We start from the raw sequence: 27835 nt of genomic DNA on the forward strand, positions 1-27835 counted from the left end.
GCGGGGGGGGGGGGGGCACCAGCGCTGGATGCCAAGACTGTGGGTGCTTTTTAGTTGTCTTATTTATTTAAATATGAAATAACATTTCATTTCTGCCCAGTCAGTCTGAAAGTTGGTCCCCTGGGGAGTGAGAAGAAGGAGGCTGGTATGGGGTCCTGCAGAGCATCCTGGAGCCTGGCCTGATCCCAGCAGGGAGGAGGGGGATGCCCTGGCTTCAAAAAAGCCATGATCCCCGGGAGATGCCCCCATGCTCCCCTGGCCATGTGTTCTGATGCCTCTTCTGATGAGAAGAGCAGTGGGTCTCAGACCCACAATCTTCAGGGTGAGGGAAGGTGGGAGCCAGGTGAGTCCTAGCCCTCCAGACTCCACTCTGGGGCCTTAGCTGTCCTCCAAACGGGGCAACATCATCTGGGACAGAAAACCAAGAGCCCCCAATCCCACCTAGAAAACAAGTACTGGGCCCTCTTGGGGTCCAGCACCTTGCGTGGAGAGGAGGAAAAGCTGCCCTCAGAGGGGCTTCAGGTCACAGTTCGCTGTGTGTTGCCTTGGCCACGATCACCAGCTTGGACAGCTCAGCCTTGAAGGCCCCAGGCCTGTGGGACACTGCAAAGCAAGAGACCCTGGGTTGGTGCTCACCTCTGCAAGTCCTCTGGGTCCTGGGGGGGTGGGGGGTGGGCAACAATGGGGGCAGGGCAGGGGAGGGGCCTCCAAGTGGACTCCATAAGGAAAGGCTCCTGGCCCTGAGAGGCTTATGAGTGATGGACAGGGGGAAGGTGGGGAAGTTGAGGGCCTGTCTGGAGGGCAACAAGAAGCCACAGGAGAGGCTGAGGTAGAAAGAGCTGTGATCACTTCTGCCACGTTGAGAACAGCTGGGGGTCGGAGGTTTGCCCTGGCAAACTTGTCTGACTGTGCCCTGCTCTGCAGCCCCAGCCTGCCTCCCATTCCCTGTCTGTCCTCCCCATTTGTGTTCCCTGGGGCTCAGGGTCTGCCAGCATCCCAGGCCCCTCTGTTCTTGATCTCCACTCTGAAAAGGCCCTGTGCCCTGGAGGACCTGTGGGCAGGGCGGGTCTCCTTCCAGGCCCTCCTAAAACCCCCAGTCACACCACCACCTTCCCTCCCCTCCCACTCTCCACTTTGGTGCCTGGTGACACCCATGGCCACATGGGTTCCTCATCTCACTTCTCCCCTGTCCCTCAGGACTCTCAGGCTCCCTGACTCAGCTCAACTTCACATCCACTGTCTCACTCACTCATCCCCCATTGCTCTCACCCCTCTGAGTCCCAACTCTTTCTGCTCTGCATCTGGCCTGCATGGCTGTAGCTGAACAGGGGTCAGAGGCCACGGGGGTCTCAGAGCCTCAGGAGGTGACCCCTGCCCCTCCTGTCACGTGGCACACACGAGGTCCCAACTTCAATGCCTGAACCTGTCACAGGGCCCAGGATGCCTCCTCCCATACCCCACTGTGGAGCTGAGCAGACTTTCACACCCTCTGTTCTCTGTAAGGGACGGGCCAAGCGTGCCTGCCACCTGTGAGCAAACAGAGGCTTCTACGTTTATAAACAGAAATCAAAGGGAAAACGGCATCCTGTGATATGGGAATGTAGTATGACATTCACATGTCAGTGTTCACAAAACAAGGTCTTATTTGCATGCAGCCACCCACATGCACTTACTAGTGGTTCATGCCTGCCTTGGCCTTGTTGGGGAAGGTCAAGTTATTTCAAAGGGGGGTGTCTGCCCCTAAAGCTGAAAATATTTACCAGATGGCCCTTTTTACAGGAGGGATAGTGGCCTCCTCTCACCAGTGGTCCCTGGATCGACCCCTCATGGGGGTCTTGTCCCATCTCTCACCTTCCCTGCTGGAGAACCTGGGCTGCAGCCCCACAAACCCCTCCACCTACCTGCTGTTTTGGTCACCTCAAATTCCTCATTTTTCAGGGGAACGTCACTCTCTTTTTCAAAAGCAGCTTTCGACTGAAAGGGAACAAGTGGAAACTTTTCTAATCGGGAAAGAACACGGCTCAGTTTGCTTCCAAGAGCAGCAGAGATGACAGACTTGAGATGCTTTTTTAAGCACAGAAAAGAGAATCCGGTGGAAGTGGTGGGTTAATCCACTTACGAAATCATCAACTGGCTTCAAACCTCATGCCTTGCTGCAAATCCAAGGAGGGAAGCATCTAATTCAGTTTTTCCCTTTAGGTGATGTATGGAAATGGCATACAAGTGTGGCAGTCTCTTGAATGTAATTTTTAAAAATCAGAACTGTGTCTTTCTCAGATCAGTTAGAGTAATGGAGTTTTATAGTAAGAACAGATTACTTTAGACACAATTTTGTGGTTGTAGTTTAGTTGCTAAGTCGTGTCTGACTCTTGCAACCCCATAGACTGTAGCCTGCCAGGCTCCTGTTCTTTAAGAAATGGAGCTTCCCAGATGGCGCAGTGGTAAAGACTCCATCTGCCGATGCAGGAGAGGTAAGAGATGTGGGTTTGATTCCCTTGGTCAGGAAGATCCCCTGGAGGAGGGCATGGCAACCCATTCCAGTATTCTTGCCTGGAGACTCCTCATGGACAGAGGGGCCTGGCAGGCTACAGTCCCTGGGGTTCCAAAAGATTTGGACATGACTGAGCGACTGAGCATGAATGTATGCAAAGTAAGAAGAGACCCAAGAGAGTGATGAGTTAACAGACTGATGGTCAGTCTGATGTGTCAACAGGAGGAGCCGTGGTAGCGTTAGGCAATCAGACCCTGGTGGGGGCTGCTGGGGTGGCCACTGCTGTGACAGAGGCTCATCCTGAGCTGACTTTAAGTCAAAGAGATGGTCCTTGATGGCCTGGGGATGCCTAGGGGAAGAGCTGAGGCTTCCCTGGATGAAACCCCGCCAATAGTCAGGCCCCTACAGCAGAAGCCAGTTCCTACAGTGAATCTCTCTTGTCTGTCTCTTGTTGGTTCTGCTTCTTGGGCTGATAAAAGTGGTTTTCAAACTGTTCCCAACTCAGATGCAGAAGCAGGCATGGGCTCTGCAGAGTGGCCGGGCTCTGAAGGGAGTTGTGGGGGTCAAGAGCATGGCGGAAGGTGCTGGCTGAGCCGTGAACCACAAGTCACTGGGGCCAAAGGACGTGGGGCCCTCCCAATACCAGTGAGCCTGCCCACTGGGCCCACTTCTCCCCATCCCCAGGGCTGAGCCCCCCTGCCTCCTGACTTCCTGCCAGCTTGGCCAGCAGGAGACATAGTGGGAGGCTGGTAAAGCCTTACTGGAGGAAGACTGGTCTCTAGGGGCCAACTGGGAGCCCCTCTGGGCACTGCAGCCTGCGACCCCCCGGCCGCCCTCTAAGGGCTTGGTGTCCATCTCCTCATTATCGCTGCCTCCCCACCCCCCACCTGGGGGTCTTCAAGGCGCAGTCCATGGTGGGCCAGCCAGGCAGCCCCCAGTCTGGGCAACACTCACGTAGGCCATGCCGTACTCGATCTCGGCGCCCCGCACCTCTGCCTTGAACTGCGTAAAGTACAGGTAGGACTTGCCCTGGGGCCTGCGAAGAAAGGTGGGGAGACAGATCAGCCTGGGGCTTCGTGTCCCCCACTCCCTAAGAATCTACTTGGGGATTCCATTTTGGGGAAGGACAAACTGGGTGCCTTCAACATGATCTGCTCTTTGCAGAACATTCTTCCAGCTCCATGATGGACAAGCTTCCTCCCTTTCTGCACAGGAGATGTTTGAGGACAGGAACACTTGCGTCCATTTGCTGAACACTTCTCATCCCCTGGACAACATCCCAGGTTCGCAGTGGGGGCGGGGCGGGGCGACATTCCCAGAGGGTGACAAGCACAGGGGTTAACTAGGTAGCAGAGGAGGGTGTCTACAGCTGAGTGTGTCCCTGCGGGGGGCTGTTGGTGGGTCAGCTAAGAGGCTGCAGGATGAGGACCCTGCTCTGGGCCTGTGTGGCCCAAGTCTGTACCCACCTGGAGGGCTGGCACTCCCAAACCCATGTGATATGATGGTCTACAGGCAGGGTGATGCAGCTTGGATGACTAACCTGTAACGAGGGGGCCCCACCCCGGCTCCTCTCCTCTAGACACTTCCCTCTGAGGTCAGGAAGGGGCACAGACAGGGTCTCAACAGGGCTGGTGGTGGCGTGTTGAGGACATGGGGCTCCCACCCTCACACTACTCGGTACCCTGGAGTGGGGTACCGCTGCTGTGTGTAAGGTATCTCCCAGGAGATGGGGACTGTGCACTGAGGCCAGCACGCGTTTTCTTTGATTAAATGTCACCCTCCCTGCTCTCTATCGTATCCCATTTCTTGATCTGTCCCCTGCATTGACCCTGGGCTCTGAGGGTGAGAGCGTGGCTGGGACTTCTGCTGTGTTGGACATGTGTCGATGCTTGAGAAATCGGTTCTATGGAACCTCTCTGGCAGTCCACCCACCAATGCAGGGGACGCTGGTTTGATCCCACATGCTGTGGAGCAACTGAGCTGTCGCGCAACTACTGAGCCTGTGTGCCACAAGAAGAGAAGCCCCCGCACCATAACAAAGATCCTACTTGCAGAAACTGAGACCCAACACAGCTAAATAAAAAAAAAAAAAATCAGTTCTGCTCAGGCGATCCATTCCAGGCCACGGGCCCAGAAAAGAAGGGCCAGGATCCGAAGACACTGTAGACCCTCCTCCCCATCAGGGTGCTGAGCGCCTCCTTCTCAGGCTCCTCGAGCTGCGCTCCAGGCCGTGGGGTTACAAGAAGGGTGGGCACGGTGTCAGCCCCAGGGTGGGAGGTTAAGCCCTTGAATGATGAATGTAACTGAGGGTGACGAAGAAGAGGGTGGTGTCTGGGGAGCCCAGCCCCTCTCTTGGGGCTGCGGCCACTGCCTGAACGCCCCTGCCCCCTGCCCCCCAACCCCCTCTCAGATTCAGCTCTCCCTACCCCAGAGGGTTGCAGGACTCTGTCAGTCTGTGGGCCGCCTAGAGCAAAGGTGCCTTATCTGAGGAGGGGGGAGATCCCACCCCCAGGACCCTGACTTACCTCCAGATGGTGCAGGTGAAGTGCTGGTGGTCTTCGCTGGTCCCCAGACTCATCTGCCACTTCTGGGGAGACAGGACAGATAGGTCAACCCGGGACACACAGCCTCACCATCATGGTACACAGCCTGCACCACACTGGGAGTGAACCCCGATGTCAGCTCTGGACTTGGGGTGCTGATGTGTCAGTGCAAGTTCACTGACCCTCACAAATCCATGTGGTCAGGGATGAGGGTGGGGGGAACGGGGGTACGGGAAATCCCTGTGCCTCCCACTCAATTTTGCTGTAAGAAATAAAGTCTGTTGGGAAAAATAAAAACAAAAATAAAAGAAGGAAAGACAGTATGCTCATGCTTGCTTGTGTAAGGGCAGAGCAGTTCTGAGAGAAGATGCAAAACTGTGATAACCATGGCAACACGCAGGCCGTGGTGGGGGCTGGGCAGATGGAAGGTACTGCAGAGCTTTTCATGTTTATTTTTTCTCTTTCTGAATGACATGTATTAGCTTTTTTAAAAAATTAAATTAAGAAAATGATACCTTAGGGGCTTGCCTGGTGGACCAGTAGTGAGGTCTTTGTGCTTCCGCTGCAGGAGCACAGGTTTGATCCCTGGTCAGGGAACTAGGGTCCCACATACCACTCGGTGTGGTCAGAACATTTTTAAAATTAATAATAATACTTTAATATGGTTCCAAAACATACCACTACCAGTTTATTCTTATTTTCAGGGCCTCCAAAAAGTTGGCCAAATGCAAGGTCTGGTGGCCCGAGGTGTTTCTGAGCTTTGCTAGTAAAATGAGTGTGTCTTGTTTTTCTGAAAGAGCAAAGAAGGACTCTAATCGCTGATAAGCTGTTTTAACACTAGAACTTTCCCACTAATAAAAACAAGGCCGTTTTTATGTTAATTATGATGGGAGTAAATGGTCATTTAGAAGTCTTCTGCCTGCAGCATGAAGGCCGGAGCCAATTACTTGGGTGGGGCAGGCAAGGCAAGTGGACCATATATTTATTTTCTATTTAAAAACTACTGGGCTTCCCTGGGGGTCCAGTGGTTAAGACTCTGCACTTCTACTGCAGGGGGCATGGATTTGATCTCTGGTCAGCGAACTAAGAACCCACATGCTGCACGGTGTGGCCAAAAAATAAAACTGAACAAGACAAACAGAAAAACTCCTGCCCACAGTTTCAAGGGCTCACAGTTTTACGCTGTGAAATACATGTGGGATGGTCTTCCATAGCTCTTAAAAGTTCCATGACAGGCAAATCTTTAAACACTTTTTTTAAGACTATGAAAGCAAACTAAATTAAAAACCAAGAATTTCTTAGCAATACGGCCAACCTCCCTCTGAGTGGTTTATTAAATGAACTTGACTGTGGTCTTGAGGCTGCAGTAGGTGCCCTTGGTGAGGCTCAGATTTTGGCATCAGATACTCACATGCGGGTGTGTTTTGGGGCAACTCATTCAGACAGAGCCTCTGTGACCTTCTCTGGGAGGCTGGGGAGATCAGGATCTAAGCGACCGAGTGTAAGTAATACAGGTAAATGGTCGCCACTGTTGTTTTTCCATTAAGATATATTGACATGGAACAGATAGTGAAATGGACCCATCTGTGTGTTTTTTAAAGATTTCTTGACGTAGACTGTTTTTAGTCTTTATTGAATTTGTTACAATATTGCTTTTATGTTTTGGTTTTTCGGTCAGGAGGCATGTGGGCTCCTAGTTCCCCAACCAGGATTGAACACTCACCCGCTGTATTGGAAGGCGAAGTCTTAACCAGGACCACCAGGGAAGTCGCTGTGTCTGTTCTGAGTTACCAACTGCGACACTGATCAGCTCTGTCTCCCCAGTTGTCTATTCATCGCTGTGCAGTCAGACTGCAAATTCCCAGTCATCACTGATCTGCTCTGTCCTCAGAGCTGTGCCTCTGCACAACGCCACCCGAGTGGATCACACAGGCCACGGTCTCCCGAGTCGGTCAGTCTCATTCTGCCTCACACACGTCTGATTGCATGTGTATCAACAGTTCACTTACCTTTAACAGCTTTATTGAGAAACAGTTTATATAATACAGAATATGCTCTTTTTAATTGCACACTTCAGTGTTTCCCAGTACTTTCAGAGCTGTGCAAGCATCACCAGTATAGCCACTCCCTTTTCCCAGGGATCTTCCCTGCCCAGGGATTGAACCCGCGTCTCCTGCATTGAAGGCAGATTCTTTGCCGTTTGAGATACAAAGGAAACCCCTATCTAATTCTCACCATCCCCCAAAGAAGTCCTAAACCCATGAGCAGTCACCCCCACTCTCTCCCCCAGGCCCTAACAACCAGGAAACCACTGTATCTGTGGATCAGCCTGTTCTGCACGTTTCCCATCAGTGGAACCACCCTATATGCCCTTCTGTGCCTGCTTCTCTCACTGAGCGTCGTGTTCTCGGGATCTGTCCACGTGGTAGTGAGCTGGCCTCACCCCTTTCCATTGCTGAGTGATGCTCCTGTGTGTGAGGGACCATGCTGTGTTCATCCATCATCTGTTGAGGGACACTTGGGTGGCTTCCGCTTGTTGGCTATGACAAATCATGCTGCTCTGAACAGTCACATGCGAGCTCTGTGTGGACTTAAGTTCTCATTTCTAACAGGCAGATACAGAGGATCCAGTGGGCTGTTTCCTGCCAACGGGGCAATGGGCCAGCAGCCAGAGAGCCTGTGGGTCGCACTGTCATGTTCCCGTGGCTCTGCTGGTGGCCCGCGGTCTCTGACGACCATAGTTCTGGCTGGTGCTGCTGGAACAGGTCGTGCCGGACACGTTTGCTCTGAGGTGTTTCCTTTGGGAAGAATTCCCTCATCTGAAATGGAAGAACTGAGCCTATTGCTGGCTCAGAATCTGTGACCCAGCCGCTGTCCCAAGAGTGAGCCTGGCTCTCCTGTGAACTGTCCACCTGCACGGTCCTCTCAGGGAGGCACTACTGGTGATGCAGGCTGTGTCCTGCCTCAGGGCAGAGGTCAAAGGGCTACACCTTGGGGACCTCGGTCACATTCCAGTTGAGGGGGCCTGGGTCCTCAGCCTCAGGGGCTGCCATGTCCTTGTGTGCAAAGTGGGGGTAATGACAACCTCCCAAGGTTCTGAAGATGAAACGCGACATGTGCCTGGCTTAGCATCGCTCAGGGTGCCTGGTAAACTGCAAGGTGTTTGGAGACATCAAGATTTTATTATCCAATGAACTGACCATGGACACAATCATGGGCTTCCCCGGTAGCTCGGATGGTAAAGAATCCGCCTGCAATGCAGGAAACTTGGTTTCGTTCCCGGGGTCGGGAAGATGCCCTGGAGAAGGAAACGGCAACCCACACCAGTATTCTTGCCTGGAGAATTCCACGGACAGAGGAGCCTAGAGGGTTACAGTCCATGGAGTCACAAAGAGTTGGACATGACTGATCGACAAACAGTTTCACTTTCACAACCAAACAGGCAGGGAATGCGCTGATGAGGAGAAGGTGGTTTGGGACTAATCAGGAGCCTGAGATGGGGCATGGCTCTAAAAAGAGGTATGGACTGGGGTAGAATGTTCTACCACCTGTCACCACCCCACAGTGGACCAGACTGCTTAAAGAAGCAGCGAGGCCTGGAGGTGTCCGAGGGAGCAGTAGACAATCCTAGGATGCCCGTGGTCCTGGTGGCAGGGGGAAGGGCTGCAACAACCCTTGGTTCCACTGGGAAGAGTGTCACCAGGCGTTCACTACATTTCATTATAATACAGTTGCTGGGAGTCATTCACTTTTATTTACAAATCGATGTATCCAAAATAAGGAAAGTGGATTTCATGTCACTCTTTTAATTATCTATTTATTCATTTGGCTGCACTGGGTCTTAGTTGGGGCTTGTGGGATCTAGTTCCCTGACAAGAGACTGAACCTGGGTCTCCTGCATTCGGAGCACAGAGTCTTAGTCACTGGACCACCAGGGAGGCCCCAACTTCATATCATTCTTGAGTGGCTTTCGCCTGGGGGTAATTTTGTCCTCCAGCAAACACTGGAGGACATTTAGACACTGACTAAATTCACAGGTTCTAGGAAGTAGGATGTGGACACACTTTTTTGGAGGACCTCATTCAACTCACTACATTATGTGAAGAATTACCACAAATTTAGTAGCTTAAAAGTGACACCCGTTCATTAGCTTACAGTTCTGTAGGTCAGAAGTCTGGTGTGGCAGGGTTGCGTCCTTTGTTCAGTCTCACAAGCTAAATCAGAGTGTCAGTCAGAGGCTTCCCTGGTGGTCCACTGGTTGCAATGCAGGGGACGTGGGTTTGATCCCTGGTCGGGGAACTGAGATCTCACATGCTGCATGGCATGGTAAAGGAAATAAGAGTGGAAGCCAGACTGCACTCCCAACTAGAGATCTGGAGATTAGGGTCTTCTTCCAACGCACCTGGTTGTGGTGGGGTTCAGGTCCTTGTGGTTGGAGAGCTGAAGCCCTGATTTCCCTGCCACCAGCCAGGGGCTGCTCTGCGCTTCCAGAGGCCACACATCCTACCTCCTCACAGTCAGCTGTGGTGCTGTGGTGCACTATGCCTGTCTTATGCTTCCAACCTCTCTCACTCCATCTTCTGCCATCAGCTGGAGAAACCAGCCAGCAAGGAACTGGGGACCTCAGTCGCACACTGAAAGGAACCAGATTCTGCCAACAACTTGAATCAGTTTGGATGAGGGTTCTCCCCAGAGCCTGCAGGTGAGAGCCCAGCTGGGCTGACACCTTGATCTTGGCTTTGTGAAGCATCCAGTTGAGCTGACGGGGATTTTTGACCTTCAGAACCGTGGGATAGGGACTTCCTCTGTGGTAGTGGATAAGACTGTGCTCCCAACGCAGGGAGGCTGGGTTCCATCCCAGGTTGGGGAACTAAGATCTCACATACTGTAACTAAGCCCTCGTGCCACAAGTACTGAGCCCTCGTGCTCCAGAGTCCATGCACCACAATTAGAGAAGCCCACGAGCCCCAACAAAGACCCAGGGTAGCCAAAATAAATAACTGAAAAGAAAAAGAATGATGCGATAATAACTGGGCACTGTTTAAAGCTGTTCAGTCCGTTACTCAGCACAGAAGATGAACACGATACTGCTAAGGGAGGCTCATGAGAATGGCAGATTCAGGTCTCACATCCCTCTTTCTGTCCATATGTCTGTTCACTCTATGGAATTATGAGTAGAATCTGCCATCGCCATTGGACTTGAGCACTGTCTTTTACTGCTTAGGGAAGAACAGTCCAGTGTCCTCTAGAGAGCATGTCTGCACAGCAATGGATGCTGTCGTACTAAACTACATGGAGTTTTGAACAACTCACCTCATTGGTCCCTCCTTGAGATGCATAGGTGAACACACAGGTATATTTGTCCTAGAGAATGGAAGGAAAAAACGTCTCGGTAGCAGATAATTGTTAGCATTGGAGGCTCAGGGTCTCAGAATGTCCCTCTGAGGACAAGAAGATCCTGCTTTTGAGTATCTACACTCAGGGGGAGAAGGTAGAATCAGAGCCTTCTGGCTGATGTCCCTGGAGGCCGACGTACATGGAGGCCTGGAACTCCCCCACCAGCCTCCCCACTTGGGGAGCTCCTGGCTCTGGACAAACAACCCATGTGGCTTCTAGAAGGGTGAGATCACATCTCTTCTAGCACCCACCCATTTAGGAACATGAAATCTGGAAGTAGGGACACCTGGGGTCCCTGTGTCCACATCTTTGCTCCTCTGTGGGCCTTGGGCAAGTGCAAAGCTTTCTGTTTCTTCACCTGGGCCTCACATAAAGAATCTGGCACAATATCAGGTTATAAGGAAGTAATAAACAAATAGTGACTATTGATATCGTTGTTAGACTGGAAAGGGGGACTGGGAGAGGAAGCAATTTCTCCAACAAGCTGAGGAGGGGCTAGACTAGACCTAGGCCTGCTGCCTCTAGATAAGGAGGATCTGGCCTCAGATTTCAATGAAAAAGATGAGGGACCTTGTGCAATGGAAGGAAAGAGCAACATCTGTCCACTTCCTTCCTGGTCAGAGCTGAGGCAGAAGACTTTCTGTGAGGCCTGGAGACATATGCCCCTGGGCCTCCGGCTCTCCTCTCCCTACCTCTGGGCCCATCCTACCCTCCAATAAGGAGGGGCTCACTTGAGTCTAAACCAGACAATCCTGAAGGAAATCAACCCCGAATACTCAGTGGAAGGACTAATGACTGATACTGAAGCTGAAGCTCCAGTACTTTGGCCACCTGATGTGAAGAGCCGACTCATTAGAAAAGACCCTGATGCTGGGAAAGACAGAAGGCAGGAGGAGAAGGGGGCGACAGACGACGAGATGGTTGGACAGCATCACTGACTCAAGGGACAAGAGTTTGAGCAAACTCTGGGAGATAGCGCAGGAAAGGGAAGCCTGGCGTGGTGTAATCCATGGGGTCGCAGATTCGGACACAATTGAGCGACTGAGGAACAACACTTGGGCCTGAGGGATGGGGCTGCTTGGGCACGATGGGCAAGTGAGATGAGTTAGGGACTGAGGCTAGTGACCCAGACCCCTCAAAAAAGTCAGCCCCCAGGAGCCTCGCCTCCTCTTAATTCATTCCTGCTTCCCTACCAAGTCCCGCCCCCTAACATCAGGCCCTGCCCCGCCAGGGCCGCCCCACTGGTACCGCCCCCGCCGGTCAGCTCCCCCTCCCTAGGCCATGCCCCGGCTAGCGCCATCCCTCAGAACCCCGGGGTGTCTGAGGCACGTACCCCAGGGCCCACGTTCTGGGAGAAAGAATGCACCACGCCGCCAGGCCGCACGTCAAACGCTACCGTCGTGGGCTCGGACACCGCCTCCACCGGCCTCAGCGCCACGGCCGCCAGGAGCAACGAGACCCACAAGTTAGCGCCGCCACTGCCATTCCTTCTTCCGCTGGGCGCTGCCATCTTGGGATCAGGTTCGCGGAGGCAGGGACGGCGGACGGAGCGCGACGAGGGACACGTGGGGCGTCTGGCGGAGGCCACGTCGTCGTCGGCGCGACCACGTGATCTGGAGGCCCCCGCCCCTCCTACCCGGGCTGCCATCTTGGGGGCGGGGCTTGGAAGTCCCAGGAGCGTTCTGGGGTTGATGGAATTGAAACAGGTTTCTTGGTTTGGGGTCCATTCGTCCGTCACTAGGCAAGTGACTGACCCTTCAACTCTTGTAGTTAGTACGTGTACAACGAATGAAAGATATAAAGGCGCACCACTGAAATTCAGGTTAATGCATGTAGGCAGAATCAGGGAAATGGAAGATCACAATTGAGCAAACAACTCTTTGTTACTCCAAGATTCCTGAATCCATGCTAAAAACTGGTGGGGAAGAGGATTTTTGCATTATCTCAAAGTATTTCCCCCCGAGATGCATAACAGTTACAAAGAGAAAAGTAGTAATTTTACAGGGGCCACACCATCTTTAGCCCATTGAGCAACGTCAGTGTCGTTAAAAAAAAGACAGTGACTTCATGGAGCCACCATGGGATACAGAGAAGGACATTCTGAGTGGCGTCTCCGTGGAATTTCAGTGGAAAATGCACGGCCTCAATCTGATCAGATACCACAGAAACCCAAGTTGAGGGACACTCTACCTAGGCATCTGGCAGGTCTCTTAAAATGTCATGAAACACAAAGGCTGCGGAGCCGCCACAGAATGAGGGGACCAGCACATCGAAGGCAACTCGGATCCAGGATTGGCCCCTTGCCCTAGTCTGCGTTGTTATAACAATATCTGGGAGGCTGGCTGGCTTAAACAACACATTTCTTTCTTACAGCCTATTCTCAGTTGGGGTCCCTGCTCCTGTTAAGAAATGCTTCCCTCTTTGCAGCCGGCTGCCGTGGACCTGTTAGGAATTGGCTCCATAAATCGGAGGACGGCAGACTATTTGGTGTTTCACACAGCACAGTTCTTTTGATGTCTCCATTTCCCTACCTTTCGTGTTTGACCTTCAGTGGGTCCCTATGAAGGATTCAGTTCAGTTCAGTTCAGTTCAGTCGCTCAGTTGTGTCCGACTCTTTGCGACCCCATGAATTGCAGCACGCCAGGCCTCCCTGTCCATCACCAACTCCCGGAGTTCACTCAGTCTCACGTCCATTGAGTCGGTGATGCCACCCAGCCATCTCATCCTCTGTCGTCCCCGTCTCCTCCTGCCCCCAATCCCTCTCAGCATCAGTCTTTTCCAATGAGTAAACTCTTCGCATGAGGTGGCCAAAGTATTGGAGTTTCAGCTTTAGCATCAGTCCTTCCAGTGAACACCCAGGACTGATCTTTAGAATGGACTGGTTGGATCTCCTTGCAGTCCAAGGGACTCTCAAGAGTCTTCTCCAGCACCACAGTTCAAAAGCATCAAATCTTTGGCGATCAGCTTTCTTCACAGTCCAACTCTCACATCCATATGTGACCACTGGAAAAACCATAGCCTTGACCTTTGTTGGTAAAGTAATGTCTCTGCTTTTTAATATGCTATCTACGTTGGTCATAACTTTCCTTTCAAGGAGTAAGCGTCTTTTAATTTCATGGCTGCAATCACCATCTGCAGTGATTTTGGAGCCCCCCAAAATAAAGTCTGTCACTGTTTCCACTGTTTCCCCATCTATTTCTTATGAAGTGATGGGATCAGATGCCATGATCTTAGTTTTCTGAATGTTGAGCTTCAAGCCAACCTTTTCACTCTCCTCTTTCACTTTCATCAAGAGGCTTTTTAGTTCCTCTTCACTTTCTGCCATAAGGGTGGCATCATCTGCATATCTGAAGTTATTGATATTTCTCCCGGCAATCTTGATTCCAGCTGGTGCTTCTTCCAGCCCAGCGTTCCTCATGATGTACTCTGCATAGAAGTTAAATAAGCAGGGTGACAATATACAACCTTGACGTACTCCTTTTCCTATTTGGAACCAGTCTGTTGTTCCATGTCCAGTTCTAACCGTTGCTTCCTGACCTGCATACAGGTTTCTCAAGAGGCAGGTCAGGTGGTCTGGTATTCCCATCTCTTTCAGAATGTTCCACAGTTTATTGTGATCCACACAGTCAAAGGCTTTGGCATAGTCAATAAAGCAGAAATAGATGTTTTTCTGAAACTCTCTTGCTTTCTCCATGATCCAGCGGACGTTGGCAATTTGATCTCTGGTTCCTCTGCCTTTTCTAAAACCAGCTTGAACATCTGGAAGTTCACAGTTCACATATTGCTGAAGCCTGGCTTGGAGAATTTTGAGCATGACTTTACTAGCATGTGAGATGAGTGCAATTGTGTGGTAGTTTGAGCATTCTTTGGCATTGCCTTTCTTTGGGATTGGAATGAAAACTGATCTTTTCCAGTCCTGTGGCCACTGCTGAGTTTTCCAAATCTGCTGGCATATTGAGTGCAGCACTTTCACAGCATCATCTTTCAGGATTTGAAATAGCTCAGGTGGAATTCCATCGCCTCCACTAGCTTTGTTCGTAGTGATGCTTCCTAAGGCCCACTCGATTTCACTTTCCAGGATGTCTGGCTCTAGGTGAGTGATCACAGCATCGTGATTATCTTGGTCGTGAAGATCTTTTTTGTACAGTTCTTCTGTGTATTCTTGCCACCTCTTCTTAATATCTTCTTCTTCTGTTAGGTCTATACCATTTCTGTCCTTTATCGAGCCCATCTTTGCATGAAATATTCCCTTGGTATCTCTAATTTCCTTGAAGAGATCTCTTGTCTTTCCTATTCTGTTGTTTTCCTCTATTTCTTTGCATTGATTGCTGAGGAAGGCTTTCTTATCTCTCCTTGCTATTTTTTTGGAATTCTGCATTCAGATGCTTATATCGTTCCTTTTCTCCTTTGCTTTTCGCTTCTCTTCTTTTCACAACTATTTGTAAGGCCTCCCCAGACAGCCAGTTTGCTTTTTTGCATTTCTTTTCCATGAGGATGAACTTGATCCCTGTCTCCTATATAATGTCACAAACCTCTGTCCATAGTTCATCAGGCACTCTATCTATAAGATCTAGTCCCTTAAATCTATTTCTCATTTCCACTGTATAATCATAAGGGATTTGATTTAGATCATATTTGAATGGTCTAGTGGTTTTCCCTACTTTCTTCAATTTAAGTCTGAATTTGGCAATAAGGAGTTCATGATCTGAGCCACAGTCAGCTCCTGGTCTTGTTTTTGCTAACTGTATAGAGCTTCTCTATCTTTGGCTGCAAAGAATATCATCAATCATTCAGTGTTGACCATTGGGTGATGTCCATGTGTAGAGTCTTCTCTTGTGTTGTTGGAAGAGGGTGTTTGCTATGACCAGTGCATTCTCTTGGCAAAACTCTATTAGCCTTTGCCCTGCTTCATTCCGTATTCCAAGGCCAAATTTGCCTGTTACCCCAGGTGTTTCTTGACTTCCTACTTTTGCGTTCCAGTCCCCTATACTGAAAAGGACATCTTTTTTGGGTGTTAGTTCTAAAAGGTCTTGTAGGTGTTCATAGAACCGTTCAACTTCATCTTCTTCAGTGTTACTGGTTGGGGCATAGGCTTGAATTACTGTAATAATGAATGGTTTGCCTTGGAAAGGAACAGAGATCATTCTGTCGTTTTTGAGATTGCATCCAAGTACCGCATTTTGGACTCTTTTGTTGACCATGATGGCTACTCCATTTCTTCTAAGGGATTCCTGCCCACAGTAGTAGATATAATGGTCATCTGAGTTAAATTCACCCATTCCAGTCCATTTTAGTTCACTGATTCCTAGAATGTCGACGTTCACTCTTGCTATCTCCTGTTTGACCAATTCCAATTTGCCTTGATTCATGGACCTAACATTCCAGGTTCCTGTGCAATATTGCTCTTTACAGCATTGGACCTTGCTTCTATCACCAGTCACATCCACAACTGAGTATTTTTTTTGCTTTGGCTCCATCCCGTCATTCTTTCTGGATTTATTTCTCCACTGATTTCCAGTAGCATATTGGGTACCTACTGACCTGGGGAGTTCCTCTTTCAGTATCCTATCATTTTGCCTTTTCATACTCTTCATGGGGTTCTCAAGGCAAGAATACTGAAATGGTTTGCCATTCCCTTCTCCAGTGGACCACATTCTGTTAGACCTCTCCCCCATGACCCACCCGTCTTGGGTGGCCTCACACGGCATGGCTTAGTTTCACTGAGATAGACAGGGCTGTGGTCCGTGTGATCAGATTGGCCTGTTGTCTGTGATTATGGTTTCAGTGTGTCTGCCCTCTGATGCCCTCTCGCAACACCTACCATCTTACTTGGGTTTCTCTTAACCTTGGATGTGGGGTATCTCTTCACGGCTGCTCCAGCAAAGCGCAGCCGCTGCTCCTTACCTTGGACGAGGGGTGGCCAAATGCTGTAGCTGACAAGGTATTTTGTTGTGAGTGGTTTTGAGTTTCCTACTCAAGAGGGGTAGGGGGGTGTGTGTGTGTTTTCTTCTCAGACTGAACCCCAGCCTCTTGTTTCTGTTTTTCCTTTTTGCCTATAAAACAAAACCCAAAATAGAAACAAACACAAAACTGAAGGGATTTAAAGAAAAAAACCATAATTCCCAAGATTCTGCTTTTTAATCATGACATGAAATCTAGCAGTCAAAAAGATTTGGTAATAACGACCACGGCTTCTGTGTCCATGGTCAGGACACCATAAACAGGGTGGGTGTGGACATCATAGAGGGTGCATGAAGGAGCTCCCTTGTGGTGAATTAACAGCTCTGTATATATATATATATATTTTTTTTTTTACTGGCCACGAGGCACGTGGGATCCCAGTTCCCTGGCGCAGGGATCAAACCTGGGTCCCTTGAAGTGGAAGCTCAGTTTTAACCAACAAACTGACCACTAGGGGAGTTCCCAACAGCTCTGTATTTTGACTGTAGTGGTGGTTCTAGGAATCTGTACAGGTGACAGAGTGGAATAGAACTACACACACATATGAGTGCCTGTGAAAGCTGATAAAATCTGAATAAGGTCGAGAGTTTAGTTCATTGCGTTGTATTCACATCATGCTCCTGGCATGACAGACAGTGTATTAGGGTTAGGTAAGATGTAAGCTGGGTGAGAGTACAAGAGACTCCGCACTGTTTTTTGCAACTTCTTATGTGTCTATGGTTAATTTAAAACAAACAGGAACTTCCCTGGTGGTCCAGCGTATGGAACTCGAATGCTTACACTGCAGGGGGCACTTGTTTGATCCTTGGTCAGGGAACTAGGATCCAGCATGCCACAAGGTAGCACCCCCCCAAAAAAGTTTCTGCTTGAGATGGTTGTGGGTTGCCAACTGCCAAGCCTCCTGTGCAACCCTAGTGACTCCTTTCTCATCAACTTCTGTCACTCTGTGACTTGTGATTAGTTGCCTCTTCACTTTCACAGTGGATTACGGGCAAGATATATTCTTAATTCCTGAGATGATTCTTAATGTTCATTGGCTGAGCTTCCTACCCATCAAACATTTTTAAATCAGCAACATTGTTCAGTTTGCAACATGTGTGACAACGCACTTATTTCCTTTGTATATAAAGTGTCTATAAATGAATGAAGCCAACATATCAAAAGAAAGGTGCGCAAGGAATTCTCTGGTGGTCCAGTGGTTAGGACTCTGCGCTCTCACTATCAAGGGCTTGGATTTCATCCCTGATTGGGGAACTAAGATCCTGCAAGCCAGAAAGAAATTTAAAAAGGTTGGCAAATGATTAGCAGTAAACAAGTGCCTTAAAGCATGAAAATATTCATACACACAGAAAAGAAATATAAGTCCAGATTACAGTGAGCTGCTGTGTTTCACTCCCTAGTTCAGTTCAGTTCAGTTGCTCAGTCGTGTCCGACTCTCCGCGACCCCATGAATCACAGCACGCCAGGCCTCCCTGTCCATCACCAACTCCCGGAGTACACTCAAACTCATGTCCATCGAGTCGGTGATGCCATCCAGCCATCTCATTCTCGGTCGTCCCCTTCTCCTCCCGCCCCCAACCTTTCCCAGCATCAGAGTCTTTTCCAGTGAGTCAACTCGTCGCATGAGGTGGCCAAAGTATTGCAGCTTCAGCTTTAGCATCAGTCCCTCCAATGAACATCCAGGATTGATCTCCTCTAGAATGGACTGGTTGGATCTCCTTGCAGTATAAGGGACTCTCAAGAGTCTTCTCCAACACCACATTTCAAAAGCATCGATTCTTCGGCGATCAGCTTTCTTCACAGTCCAACTCTCACATCCAAACATGACCACGGGAAAAACCATTGCCTTGACTAGATGGACCTTGGTTGGCAAAGTAATGTCTCTGCTTTTTAAAATACTATCAAGGTTGGTCATAACTTTCCTTCCAAGGAGCAAGCATCTTTTAATTTCATGGCTGCAATCAGCATCTGCAGTGATTTTGGAGCCCAAAAAAATAAAGTCTGACACTGTTTCCACTGTTTTTCCATCTATTTCCCATGAAGTGATGGGACCAGATGCCATGATCTTTGTTTTCTGAATGTTGAGCTTCAAGCCAACCTTTTCACTCTCCTCTTTCACTTTCATCAAGAGGCTTTTGAGTTCCTCTTCACTTTCTGCCATAAGGGTAGTGTCATCTGCATATCTGAGGTTATTGATATTTCTCCCAGCAATCTTGATTCCAGCTTGTGCTTCTTCCAGCCCAGCGTTCCTCATGATGTACTCTGCATATAAGTTAAATAAGCAAGGTGACAATATACAACCTTGACGTACACCTTTTCCTATTTGGAACCAGTCTGTTGTTCCATGTCCAGTTCTAACTGTTGCTTCCTGACCTGCATACAGGTTTCTCAAGAGGCAGGTCAGGTGGTCTGGGATTCCCATCTCTTTCAGAATGTTCCACAGTTTATTGTGATACACACAGTCAAAAGGCTTTGGCATAGTCAATGAAGCAGAAATAGATGTTTTTCTGAAACTCTCTTGCTTTCTCCATGATCCAGCGGATGTTGGCAATTTGATCTCTGGTGCCTCTGCCTTTTCTAAAACCTGCTTGAACATCTGGGAGTTCACGGTTTACATACTGCTGAAGCCTGGCTTGGAGAATTTTGAGCATGACTTTGCTAGCGTGTGAGATGAGTGCAATTGTGCGGTAGTTTGAGCATTCTTTGGCATTGCCTTTCTTTGGGATTGGAATGAAGACTGACCTCTTCCAGTCCTGTTGCCACTGCTGAGTTTTCCAAATCTGCTGGCATATTGAGTGCAGCACTTTCACAGCATCATCTTTCAAGACTTGAAATAGCTCAACTGGAATTCCATCACCACCACTAGCTTTGTTAGTAGTGATGCTTTCTAAGGCCCACTTGACTTCATATTCCAAGATGTCTGGCTCTAGGTCAGTGATCACGTTATTGTGACTATCTTGGTCGTGAAGATCTTTTTTGTACAGTTCTTCTGTGTATTCCTGCCACCTCTTCTTAATATCTTCTGCTTCCGTTAGGTCCATACCATTTCTGTCCTTCATCGAGCCCATCTTTGCATGAAATGTTCCCTTGGAATCTCTAATTTTCTTGAAGAGGTCTCTTGTTTTTCCTATTCTGTTGTTTTCCTCTATTTCTTTGCATTGATCACTGAGGAAGTCTTTCTTATCTCTCCTTGCTATTCTTTGGAACTCTGCATTCAGATGCTTATATCTTTCCTTTTCTCCTTTGCTTTTCGCCTCTCTTCTTTTCACAGCTATTTGTAAGGCCTCCTCAGACAGTCATTTCGCTCTTTTGCATTTCTTTTCCATGGGGATGGTCTTGGTCCCTGTCTCCTGTACAATGTCACGAACCTCCGTCCAGAGTTCGTTAGGCACTCTATCAATCAGATCTAGTCCCTTAAATCTATTTCTCACTTCCACTGTATAATCATAAGGGATTTGATCGAGGTCATATCTGAATGGTCTAGTGGTTTTCCCTACTTTCTTCAATTTAAGTCTGAATTTGGCAATAAGGAGTTCATGATCTGACCTGGTCTTGTTTTCGCTAACTGTATACAGCTTCTCCATCTTTGGTTGCAAAGAATATAATCAGTCTGATTTCGGTGTTGACCATCTGGTTATGTCCATGTGTAGAGTCTTCTCTTGTGTTGTTGGAAGAGGGTGTTTGCTATGACCAGTGCATTCTCTTGACAAAACTATTAGCCTTTGCCCTGCTTCATTCTGTGCTCCAAGGCCAAATTTGCCTGTTACTCCAGGTGTTTCTTGACTTCCTACTTTTGCATTCCAGTCCCCTGTAATGAAAAGGACATCTTTTTTGGGTGTTAGTTCTAAAAGGTCTTGTAGGTCTTCATAGAACCGGTTAACTTCGGCTTCTTCAGCATTACTGGTTGGGGCATAGGCCTGGATTACTGTAATATTGAATGGTTTGCCTTGGAAACGAACAGAAATCATTCTGTCATTTTTAAGATTGCATCCAAGTACTGCATTTCAGACTCTTTTGTTGACCATGATGGCTACTCCATTTCTTCTAAGGGATTCCTGCCCACAGTAGTAGATATAATGGTCATCTCAGTTAATTCACCCATTCCAGTCCATTTTAATTCACTGATTCCTAGAATGTCTATGTTCACTCTTGCCATCTCCTGTTTGACCACTTCCAATTTGCCTTGATTCATGGACCTAACATTCCAGGTTCCTATGCAATATTGCTCTTTACAGCACTGGACCTTGCTTCTATCACTGGTCACATCCAGAACTGGGTATTGGTTTTGCTTTTGCTCCATCCCTTTATTCCTTCTAGTGTTAGTTCTCCACTGAGCTCCAGTAGCATACTGGGCACCTACCGACCTGGGGAATTCCTCATTCAGTATCCTATCATTTTGCCCTTTGTTACTGTTCATGGGGTTCTCAAGCTTTTCAAAAATAACAGGTGGTACTGAAGACTCTTGAGAGTCCCTTGGACTGAAAGGAGATTGAACCAGTCAACCCTAAAGGAAATCAACCCTGATATTCACTCGAATGACTGATATTGAGGCTAAAGTCCCAATACCTTGGCCACCTTTTCTAGATGACGCACTGGAAAAGACTCTGATGCCAGGAAACACTGAAGGCAAAAGGAGAAAGGGATGATAAGAGGACGGCATCATTGGATGCCATCACTGACTGGCATCATTGGATGGGTGGTTGGATGGCATCATTGACTCAATGGACATCAACTTGGGCAAACTCCAGGAAATAGTGAAGGACAGGGAAGCCTGGTGTGCTGCAGTCCATGGGATCACAAAGAGTCAGACATGACTGAGCAACTGAACAAGAGCAACACTGAAGGAATGGAGCAAGGGGCACACTTCACCAAGAGGTGTGTACATGGAGGCATTCTCCTTAGAAGGCAATATTGCAATATTCTTCAAAATTAAAAATGAATATGCCTTTTGATAATTCTAGGAAATTACGCTATAAATTCAGATGTGCCCAAAACATGTACAAGGCTGTTTGTTGCAGGATCTTTTATAGCAGAGGTTGGTCAATGACAACCTGTGGGCCAAATTTGGCCAGCTGTGTGGCTTTGTAAATTAAGTTTTATTGGCACACAGCCACACCCACTCATTTACACATTACCCCTGGCTACTTTTGAGTTGCAAGGGCCAGAGCTGAGCAGTTGGAACGGAGACTGCCTAGCCCACAAACCCTGAAATATTTACTCTCTGGCCCTTGACAAAGTCTGTTGACCCCTGATTTATACGAAAAGCCCAGAATAATCTTATCCCTTGATAAGTGCCTGGAAAAATAAACTATGGAATTCCCAGAGCAAAACAGAAGGCAGGTATTAAAAAGAGAGACTGGGGGACTTCCCTATGGTCCAGTGGTTAAGAATTTACCTGCCAATGCAGGTGACACAGGTTCAATCCCTGGTCCGGGAAGATTCCACATAACATGGCACAGCTAAGCCTGTGAGCCAAAACTGCTGAGCCCAGGCGCCGCAGCTACGTAAGCCTGCACATTCTAGAGCCCATGCTCCACAAGAGAAGCCACTGCAGCTAGAGAGTAGCCACTGCTTGCCACAAGAGACACCCTGAGCACATAAACGAAGACCCAGCACAGCCGAAAATAACATTTTCTTTTTCTAATGAGAGACTGGGGAGGGGTTACCTCTCATGGAGGTGGGGAGGGCATCATTTTCCTCTCTATACCCTTTTGTACTGGTTTATTTATTTTTGGCCACACTGCGGCATGTAGAACTTCCCCATCCAAGGATCGAACTTGTGCCCCCTGCAGTGGATGCATGGTTTCTTAACCACTGGACCACCCAAGGAAGTCCCTGGCTTATTCTTTAAGCCATTAAAAATAAAAGTGGACCTTCGCAAAGGATGGAGCAGGTGACGGCACTCGAGCCGAGGTCACTGTGCCATTAGAAACTCAAGTACCATGAGTGCCAACAGCACAGGCAGGGTCTCCAGTCTCATCTCTCAGCTGTTGGGACAGACTTGAAGAGACTGCCCCCTGCCCCCACTTGTCGGTGTGTCCTGATGCTCCAACCACCAAATCAAGCCTCTGGACAAGGAAAGATGCAAAAGGAAGTCAGGGCCGGGCTGCCCACCACAGCCTGGGCTGGGTCCCTCAGTGGCACCCACAAGCCGCCTCAGGACCACTGAGACTGTCCTTTGGGCGTCTTCCAGCTGTGGCATGGGGCCCCCTGCCATTTTGTGCCAGAGCAGCAAGGCTGAGCAAGCAGCCCCTCTCCCACCACTGCCAAGACTGCCCTGCCCTTGGCTCAGTCGCCTACTGGGACTCCCCTGCCCGCCCATGGGACCCCCATCACCAGCCCCGGGGAGTTTAGCTTACAAGGAACCTCAGGCAGGTGGCAATGCTTCCATCTGGAATTGTTTAATGTGTCTACTTCCTTACACACATAATTATAAAAGAATAAGAATTGATAAAAATATTTTCTTTCCATAATATGTAGAGGTGGTTTGTCTCTCTGGTGGGGTTTTTTGTTGTTGTTGGGTTTTCTTTCTTTTTTAACCCGCCCCTGGCAGAACTCTTGGCGGGAGGGAAAGGAAGAGTAAGAATAACCCTGAGGCGGGGAGGGTTCCATTCCCAACCCTGGAAGCCCAGTTAGTGCAGGCCAGGCAGAAACGTGGGACCAGATGGCCGGGCTGGAGAGGGGGCAGCAGCCGCTGGCCAGCAGAGCCCCAGCCGGTCACGTTTCAGAGCCTGTCTGAAAGCCGGGGGAGAGCCAGGCTGGAGGGCTGCCCGCTCCCCTGCACACTACTTGCGGTCTGCTGGGCGCACGACTCCTGTTTTGGGTGCTGGCTGGGGTGAACCTGGCAGCCAGCGGCAGACCCAGATTCTAGGTTTAGGCACCCCTAGCTTTCTTTTAAATAATAAAGAAAAACGCCCCCACACCCCGCCAAAAAAACAAAAATCGTAAGAAGTGGGCGCAGGTCGGGAGGACAGGCAACCGCATGCTTCTGCACTGGTGGCTGGGCCTGAACCTAGGCCTGGCCACCCTCCACCCCACCCTGTCCCCGGGGGGAGCAATGCAAAGGCCAGGCTTCTCTGAGTATCTTCAGGCCTCCAGAGCCCAGTGGAGTTGAGGCTCCCAGACAATGGAGAGTGGAGGGATGGCTTGAGGAAGTGCTTTATGGACGTTGGCCTCAGCGCTCCATCCTGACAACCCTGAAGCAGCAGGCAGAAAACCCAGGAGCATGAACAAAAATGATCAAAGGCGTGGGGGCGAAGGTGGTGGCTCCCAGGGCAGGCAGTCCCGCGGGCTGGTGGGAGGAGGCGCAGTGCGGGGCCTGCGAGGCCACTCGGTCCCTCCTGCCCCCAGCATGCGCAATGGCGGCTGTGGAGCCACTTGTGCTCTGACTGTGCAGGCCCCTCCTGAGGTGGCCCCGGGCTCAGAGGTGTTCCTGAAGAAAGTGCAGCAGTGTGACTTCATAGTGCTCACCGGACTCGGGGCAGCGGATGCTGTGTCTCTCATTGGGGTAGATCTGCGGGCAAAGAGAAGGCAAGGCTGGTGGCACCGAGGTCCCTGCACCCTGAATCTCGCCCTCTGAGTCTGGCTCCCAGCATCTCCCCTCAGGGCCTTGGTCCCACCCTTGCCACCCTGGGAAGAGGTCTTGCTCTGGAACTGAGGGACCCAGGTTCGAATCCCCCCTCCATGAACAACTTGCTGGGCAAGTGATTCTGGGCAAGTGACAGCCTCCCCCTATGAAAGCTGAGTGAAAAACTCAGACCTTGTAGGGTCTGCGTGGCCTGGGCCAGCTAATGCAGATATGAAAGCACATATGAAAGCCTTGAGACGCTGTACTGCTCCTCTGTCCCCCAAACCCAGGGAGCATGAGGTACTCATATCCGCAGAGGGGCTGGGGCTTCAAATCATGGAGACATTTGTTGCCCTCCGCTTGAGCCACTGCATTTTACCAACAGGCCCCACTGGAAATCCCCACAAGACACACCAAGGCTCCATGAAGGCCTCACTCTAGGAGGGCCTGCCCCCAGGCTTTGCCAAGTGCTTCCTGCTGCTGCTGCTACTGCTAAGTCACTTCAGTCGTGTCCGACTCTGTGTGACCCCATAGACGGAAGCCCACCAGGCTCCCCCGTCCCTGGGATTCTCCAGGCAAGAACACTGGAGTGGGTTGCCATTTCCTTCTCCAATGTGTGAAAGTGAAAAGTGACAGTGAAGTCGCTCAGTCGTGTCCGACCCATAGCGACCCCACGGACTGCAGCCTACCAGGCTCCTCCATCCATGGGATTTTTTAGGCAAGAATACTGGAGTGGCTTGCCATTGCCTTCTCCGCAAGTGCGTCCTAGGACCTCGCAATAACCAAGGTGGGGACCATCCCCTGAGAGAAGTGGCAGTGTGCTGGTGACAGGGGCCACGCCCAAGGAATCACCCAGTCCCTGAGACCTGGCTGAGTGGAAGCAGGCTCTCGGTGGATGGTGACAGTGAGGCGGGTCCTGCTTCTGGCCATGGAGTGAGGGTTCCCGGGGCAGGTGTGAAACCTGCTTCACACCCTAGAATGCATCTAACTGCTCAGAGATCTTCCCTCCTCCACCCTTGCCTTGAGTATTCCATCCTGGACGAGTCACAAGTCTCATACTGTCCCCAGCTCAGAGGAGTTGCCAGGCTGAGATCAAGACCTGGACTCCTGGGTCCTACTGATCCCACAGCTTCATAGGTCCCACTCCTTCAGGGTCCAGGGCAGTAGCACGACCTGGGACAGACACCCACCCCTCTACGCCACCCTGGGTCCTGGGTGCTTGGTCACTTCCTCCTCCTGGGCTGTGAGGGCAAGGAGAGGCTCATCTGGCTCCCCACTCTGCTCCCAACCCCCAGTTGTGGGCCTGGTCTGCGGCAACAATGTGACGTGTGAACAAGTTTGGCCTGTCAGGCTCCAGGCCAAGTGTTTCAGGGTGTCTGAAGCAGAAAGTGGGTGTGTTCCATCCCCCCGTCTCCCACCCTCCAAGGGAGCATCCTGTCTCACTTTCAACTTCCCCTGGGAGGCAGAGGAATAAGTTTCCAGACCCCCATGTGCTAAATGTTTTTCCTGAGAGCACTCATTTGACCCTCAACACCTCTCAGAGGCAGGGGTTATCAAGCCCATTTCATAGATAAGGAGACCAGGCCCAAGGTTAAAGGACCTGCCACCTATGGTCACTCAGGGAGAGAGGGGCTACCCCAACCAGGAGACTCAGGCCTTCAGGCTCAGACGGGACACTTGAGGATCCACCCTGGCCCTGCCTGACTCCTCAACTCTGATGTGCAGCTGCTGCTGGCCGCTGTTGGAGGTGCATGTGAAGTTCAGGGCGGGGTTGCTCCCAACAGCTCCTCACCCTGTGGGAGCCTCGCCGCCCTCCTGCCCTGTCTGGCCAGTGCATGCACAGCCATAGATTCTTGAGGCCTGTCCCTCCTGCCCGGTGACCCTCAGTTTTTCCATCTGTTGAATGGCAACGTGTCCTCCCCTGACAGAACTGAGCACGTGAAAGCGTCCAGGAAGCAGAAAGACTGCATGGTGGCAGCAGGTAATCAAATCTGTCCTTCTTACCTCCAGCACCAGGCCTCCCCCAACCAACCCCCTGACCACGTCCCGCCCCTGGAGTCCACCAGGCCTCTTGCTCTCCACTCCCAGCCCCTTTCCTGCTGGGAGAACTGACTGGTGCATGCCCTAATGGCCCCATGGGCCTGTCTACATGGCTGCCTGAAAGATGACCAACCTTTCCTCACCCTTAGAAAAAAATACAGCCCTCCCCTGAGACCCACTCCCAAAGCCCGGTCCTATACCATAAAAGCCCCATCCTTACCACTGAAGCCCCACCCTCTCGTGAGGGCCCGCCCTCTTCTGAGACCCCGCCCTTACTGCTTAAGGGCATTTAAGGAGGCACTGGAGGCACTGCCCGCCTGGCCACGCTGGTCACCCGGCCCTGGTCCTCAGCTCTTCTGCTAGCTGCAACCACGCTGGTCTCTTGTCCCTGAGCCGCTTCCTTTCACTAATCTGTGTCTAGTGTCCTCCACAGACGACCCCTAGGCCTAGCTGAGTCCCCATTCACTCATTAGCATCCTTAAATGTCACCTCCTCAGGGAATTCCTCTCCGACCCCTGTTCAAGGTAACCCTCCCCAGTCCCCAGTCCCCCGTCCCTGCTTCATACTTTCTGGGTGGGATTCCGAACTTCAAAGCAAGCTTCTTGGTTTAAAATAACGCGCGTGCTCCTGCAGTAAGAGCGTGTGCTCCCCCAGTTCCCAGAGGTGGCCACCAGAGGGCGGAGTGGACCGCGAGACATTTACTGAATGGACTCGGGGAGCCAGGGTAATTACCAATTACCGTGAGGAGCCAGGCAGTCAGATGTGAGGATGGAGGCAGGGACATGGGTTTTCCCCAGTGCTCCCTCCCCATCCACGCTGCTGCCCACCCTGAGAGCTCCTGGGAGGAGCCACTCACTTGGAGCTGGTAAGGCTTTCCTGCGCGGATCAGCTGGGAGACGAGGAAATTTGTATGGAAAAAGTGCACGTTCTCATCCAGGAAGCCGTGCAGGATGAGCAGGCGGTTGGGCCTGGAAGACAAGGTTGGGGTGAGGGTCTGGGGCCGAACCCCCTTCTCCCACCCTGCCCCATGGCAGTGAAGAGGCAGCAGCAGTAACTTGGCAGCAGATGGTGGAGCAACCCAGTGACCTGGCGTGACTGGCATGTCTGGGAGACGCCTGGCCAGGAGGGGAGGGTGTGGCCGGTGGTACCTGGAATGCCCTGAGGTTCCAGAAGCTTCTAGAATGTGCTAGACCTGCCCCACCCAACACCACCAGTGGCTACCAAGCACTTGACATGTGGTATGGGTGGTGGAAGATGATTCCTTTTGAAATTTTGACATAAAAATAGCTTACTGAGGTGACACATGATCTAAAATTCACTCATTTTAAAGGGAACAATTCAGGGGCATTTGGTGCATTCACAATGTCACGAGCCATCACCTGGATCCTAAGTTACAGGACATTTCCATCACTCTGAAGCAAACTCTATGCCCATGAGCAATTGCTCTCAGTCCCTGGCAATGACCAGGCTTCTGTCTTTTTATTATTCCAGTGAACTGAAATGAATGCAAAAATTAATGGAAGTGGCTGCAGAGCTGTGGGTTCTTAGCTTGGCTGCACCATGGCGGCCCCTGGAGTCCAAGTCACCCTCTAGACTGAAGAGAACAGCCTCTCAGGGAGAGAGGCCAGGGTGGGATCAGTCTGGGACAAGAACCTTTGCACTAAAGGTGGACGTTCACCAGACACAAGGCACATCAGAAATGACCACGCCATTTTCTTTCTGATGGGAAAACCAGAAACCAGTGCCCAAAGCATACATGGAATATCAGAGCTGGGCCAACACACGTAGGTTTTACAACCACTGTGGCCCTTGGTTCTGAGGCAGAACCCACAAGAC

The 27835-nt window shown here is 50.4% G+C and overlaps 2 protein-coding genes across 4 annotated transcripts in view; both read right to left on the reverse strand.

The window, feature by feature from the left end:
* Positions 1-44: 44 nt before the first annotated feature.
* Positions 45-11986, reverse strand: MYDGF (myeloid derived growth factor). Its single transcript, XM_055429935.2, has 6 exons — positions 11765-11986; positions 10348-10398; positions 5017-5078; positions 3446-3527; positions 1902-1974; positions 45-603 (listed from the first exon to the last, which is right to left on the reverse strand). The coding sequence occupies exons 1-6, from the start codon at positions 11939-11941 to the stop codon at positions 524-526; spliced, it is 525 nt and encodes a 174-aa protein (XP_055285910.1). The 5' UTR covers positions 11942-11986; the 3' UTR covers positions 45-523.
* Positions 11987-22770: 10784 nt separating this feature from the next.
* The window catches only part of DPP9 (dipeptidyl peptidase 9), a 38411-nt gene continuing 33346 nt past the window's right edge, over positions 22771-27835 (reverse strand). For all 3 annotated transcript variants that reach the window (XM_055428755.2, XM_055428754.2, XM_055428756.2), the window contains 2 exons: positions 26856-26967; positions 22771-23905 (listed from right to left, as the gene is read on the reverse strand). In XM_055428755.2, coding sequence (XP_055284730.1) covers positions 23813-23905; positions 26856-26967 — 205 coding nt within the window. In that variant the 3' untranslated portion in view covers positions 22771-23812. The remainder of the gene's footprint in view (positions 23906-26855; positions 26968-27835) is intronic.

The sequence above is a fragment of the Moschus berezovskii genome, chromosome 8 (genome assembly GCF_049115385.1).
Source record: "Moschus berezovskii isolate FMDL1 chromosome 8, NW_MosBer_1.0, whole genome shotgun sequence".
NCBI classification, from domain to species: Eukaryota; Metazoa; Chordata; class Mammalia; order Artiodactyla; family Moschidae; genus Moschus; species Moschus berezovskii.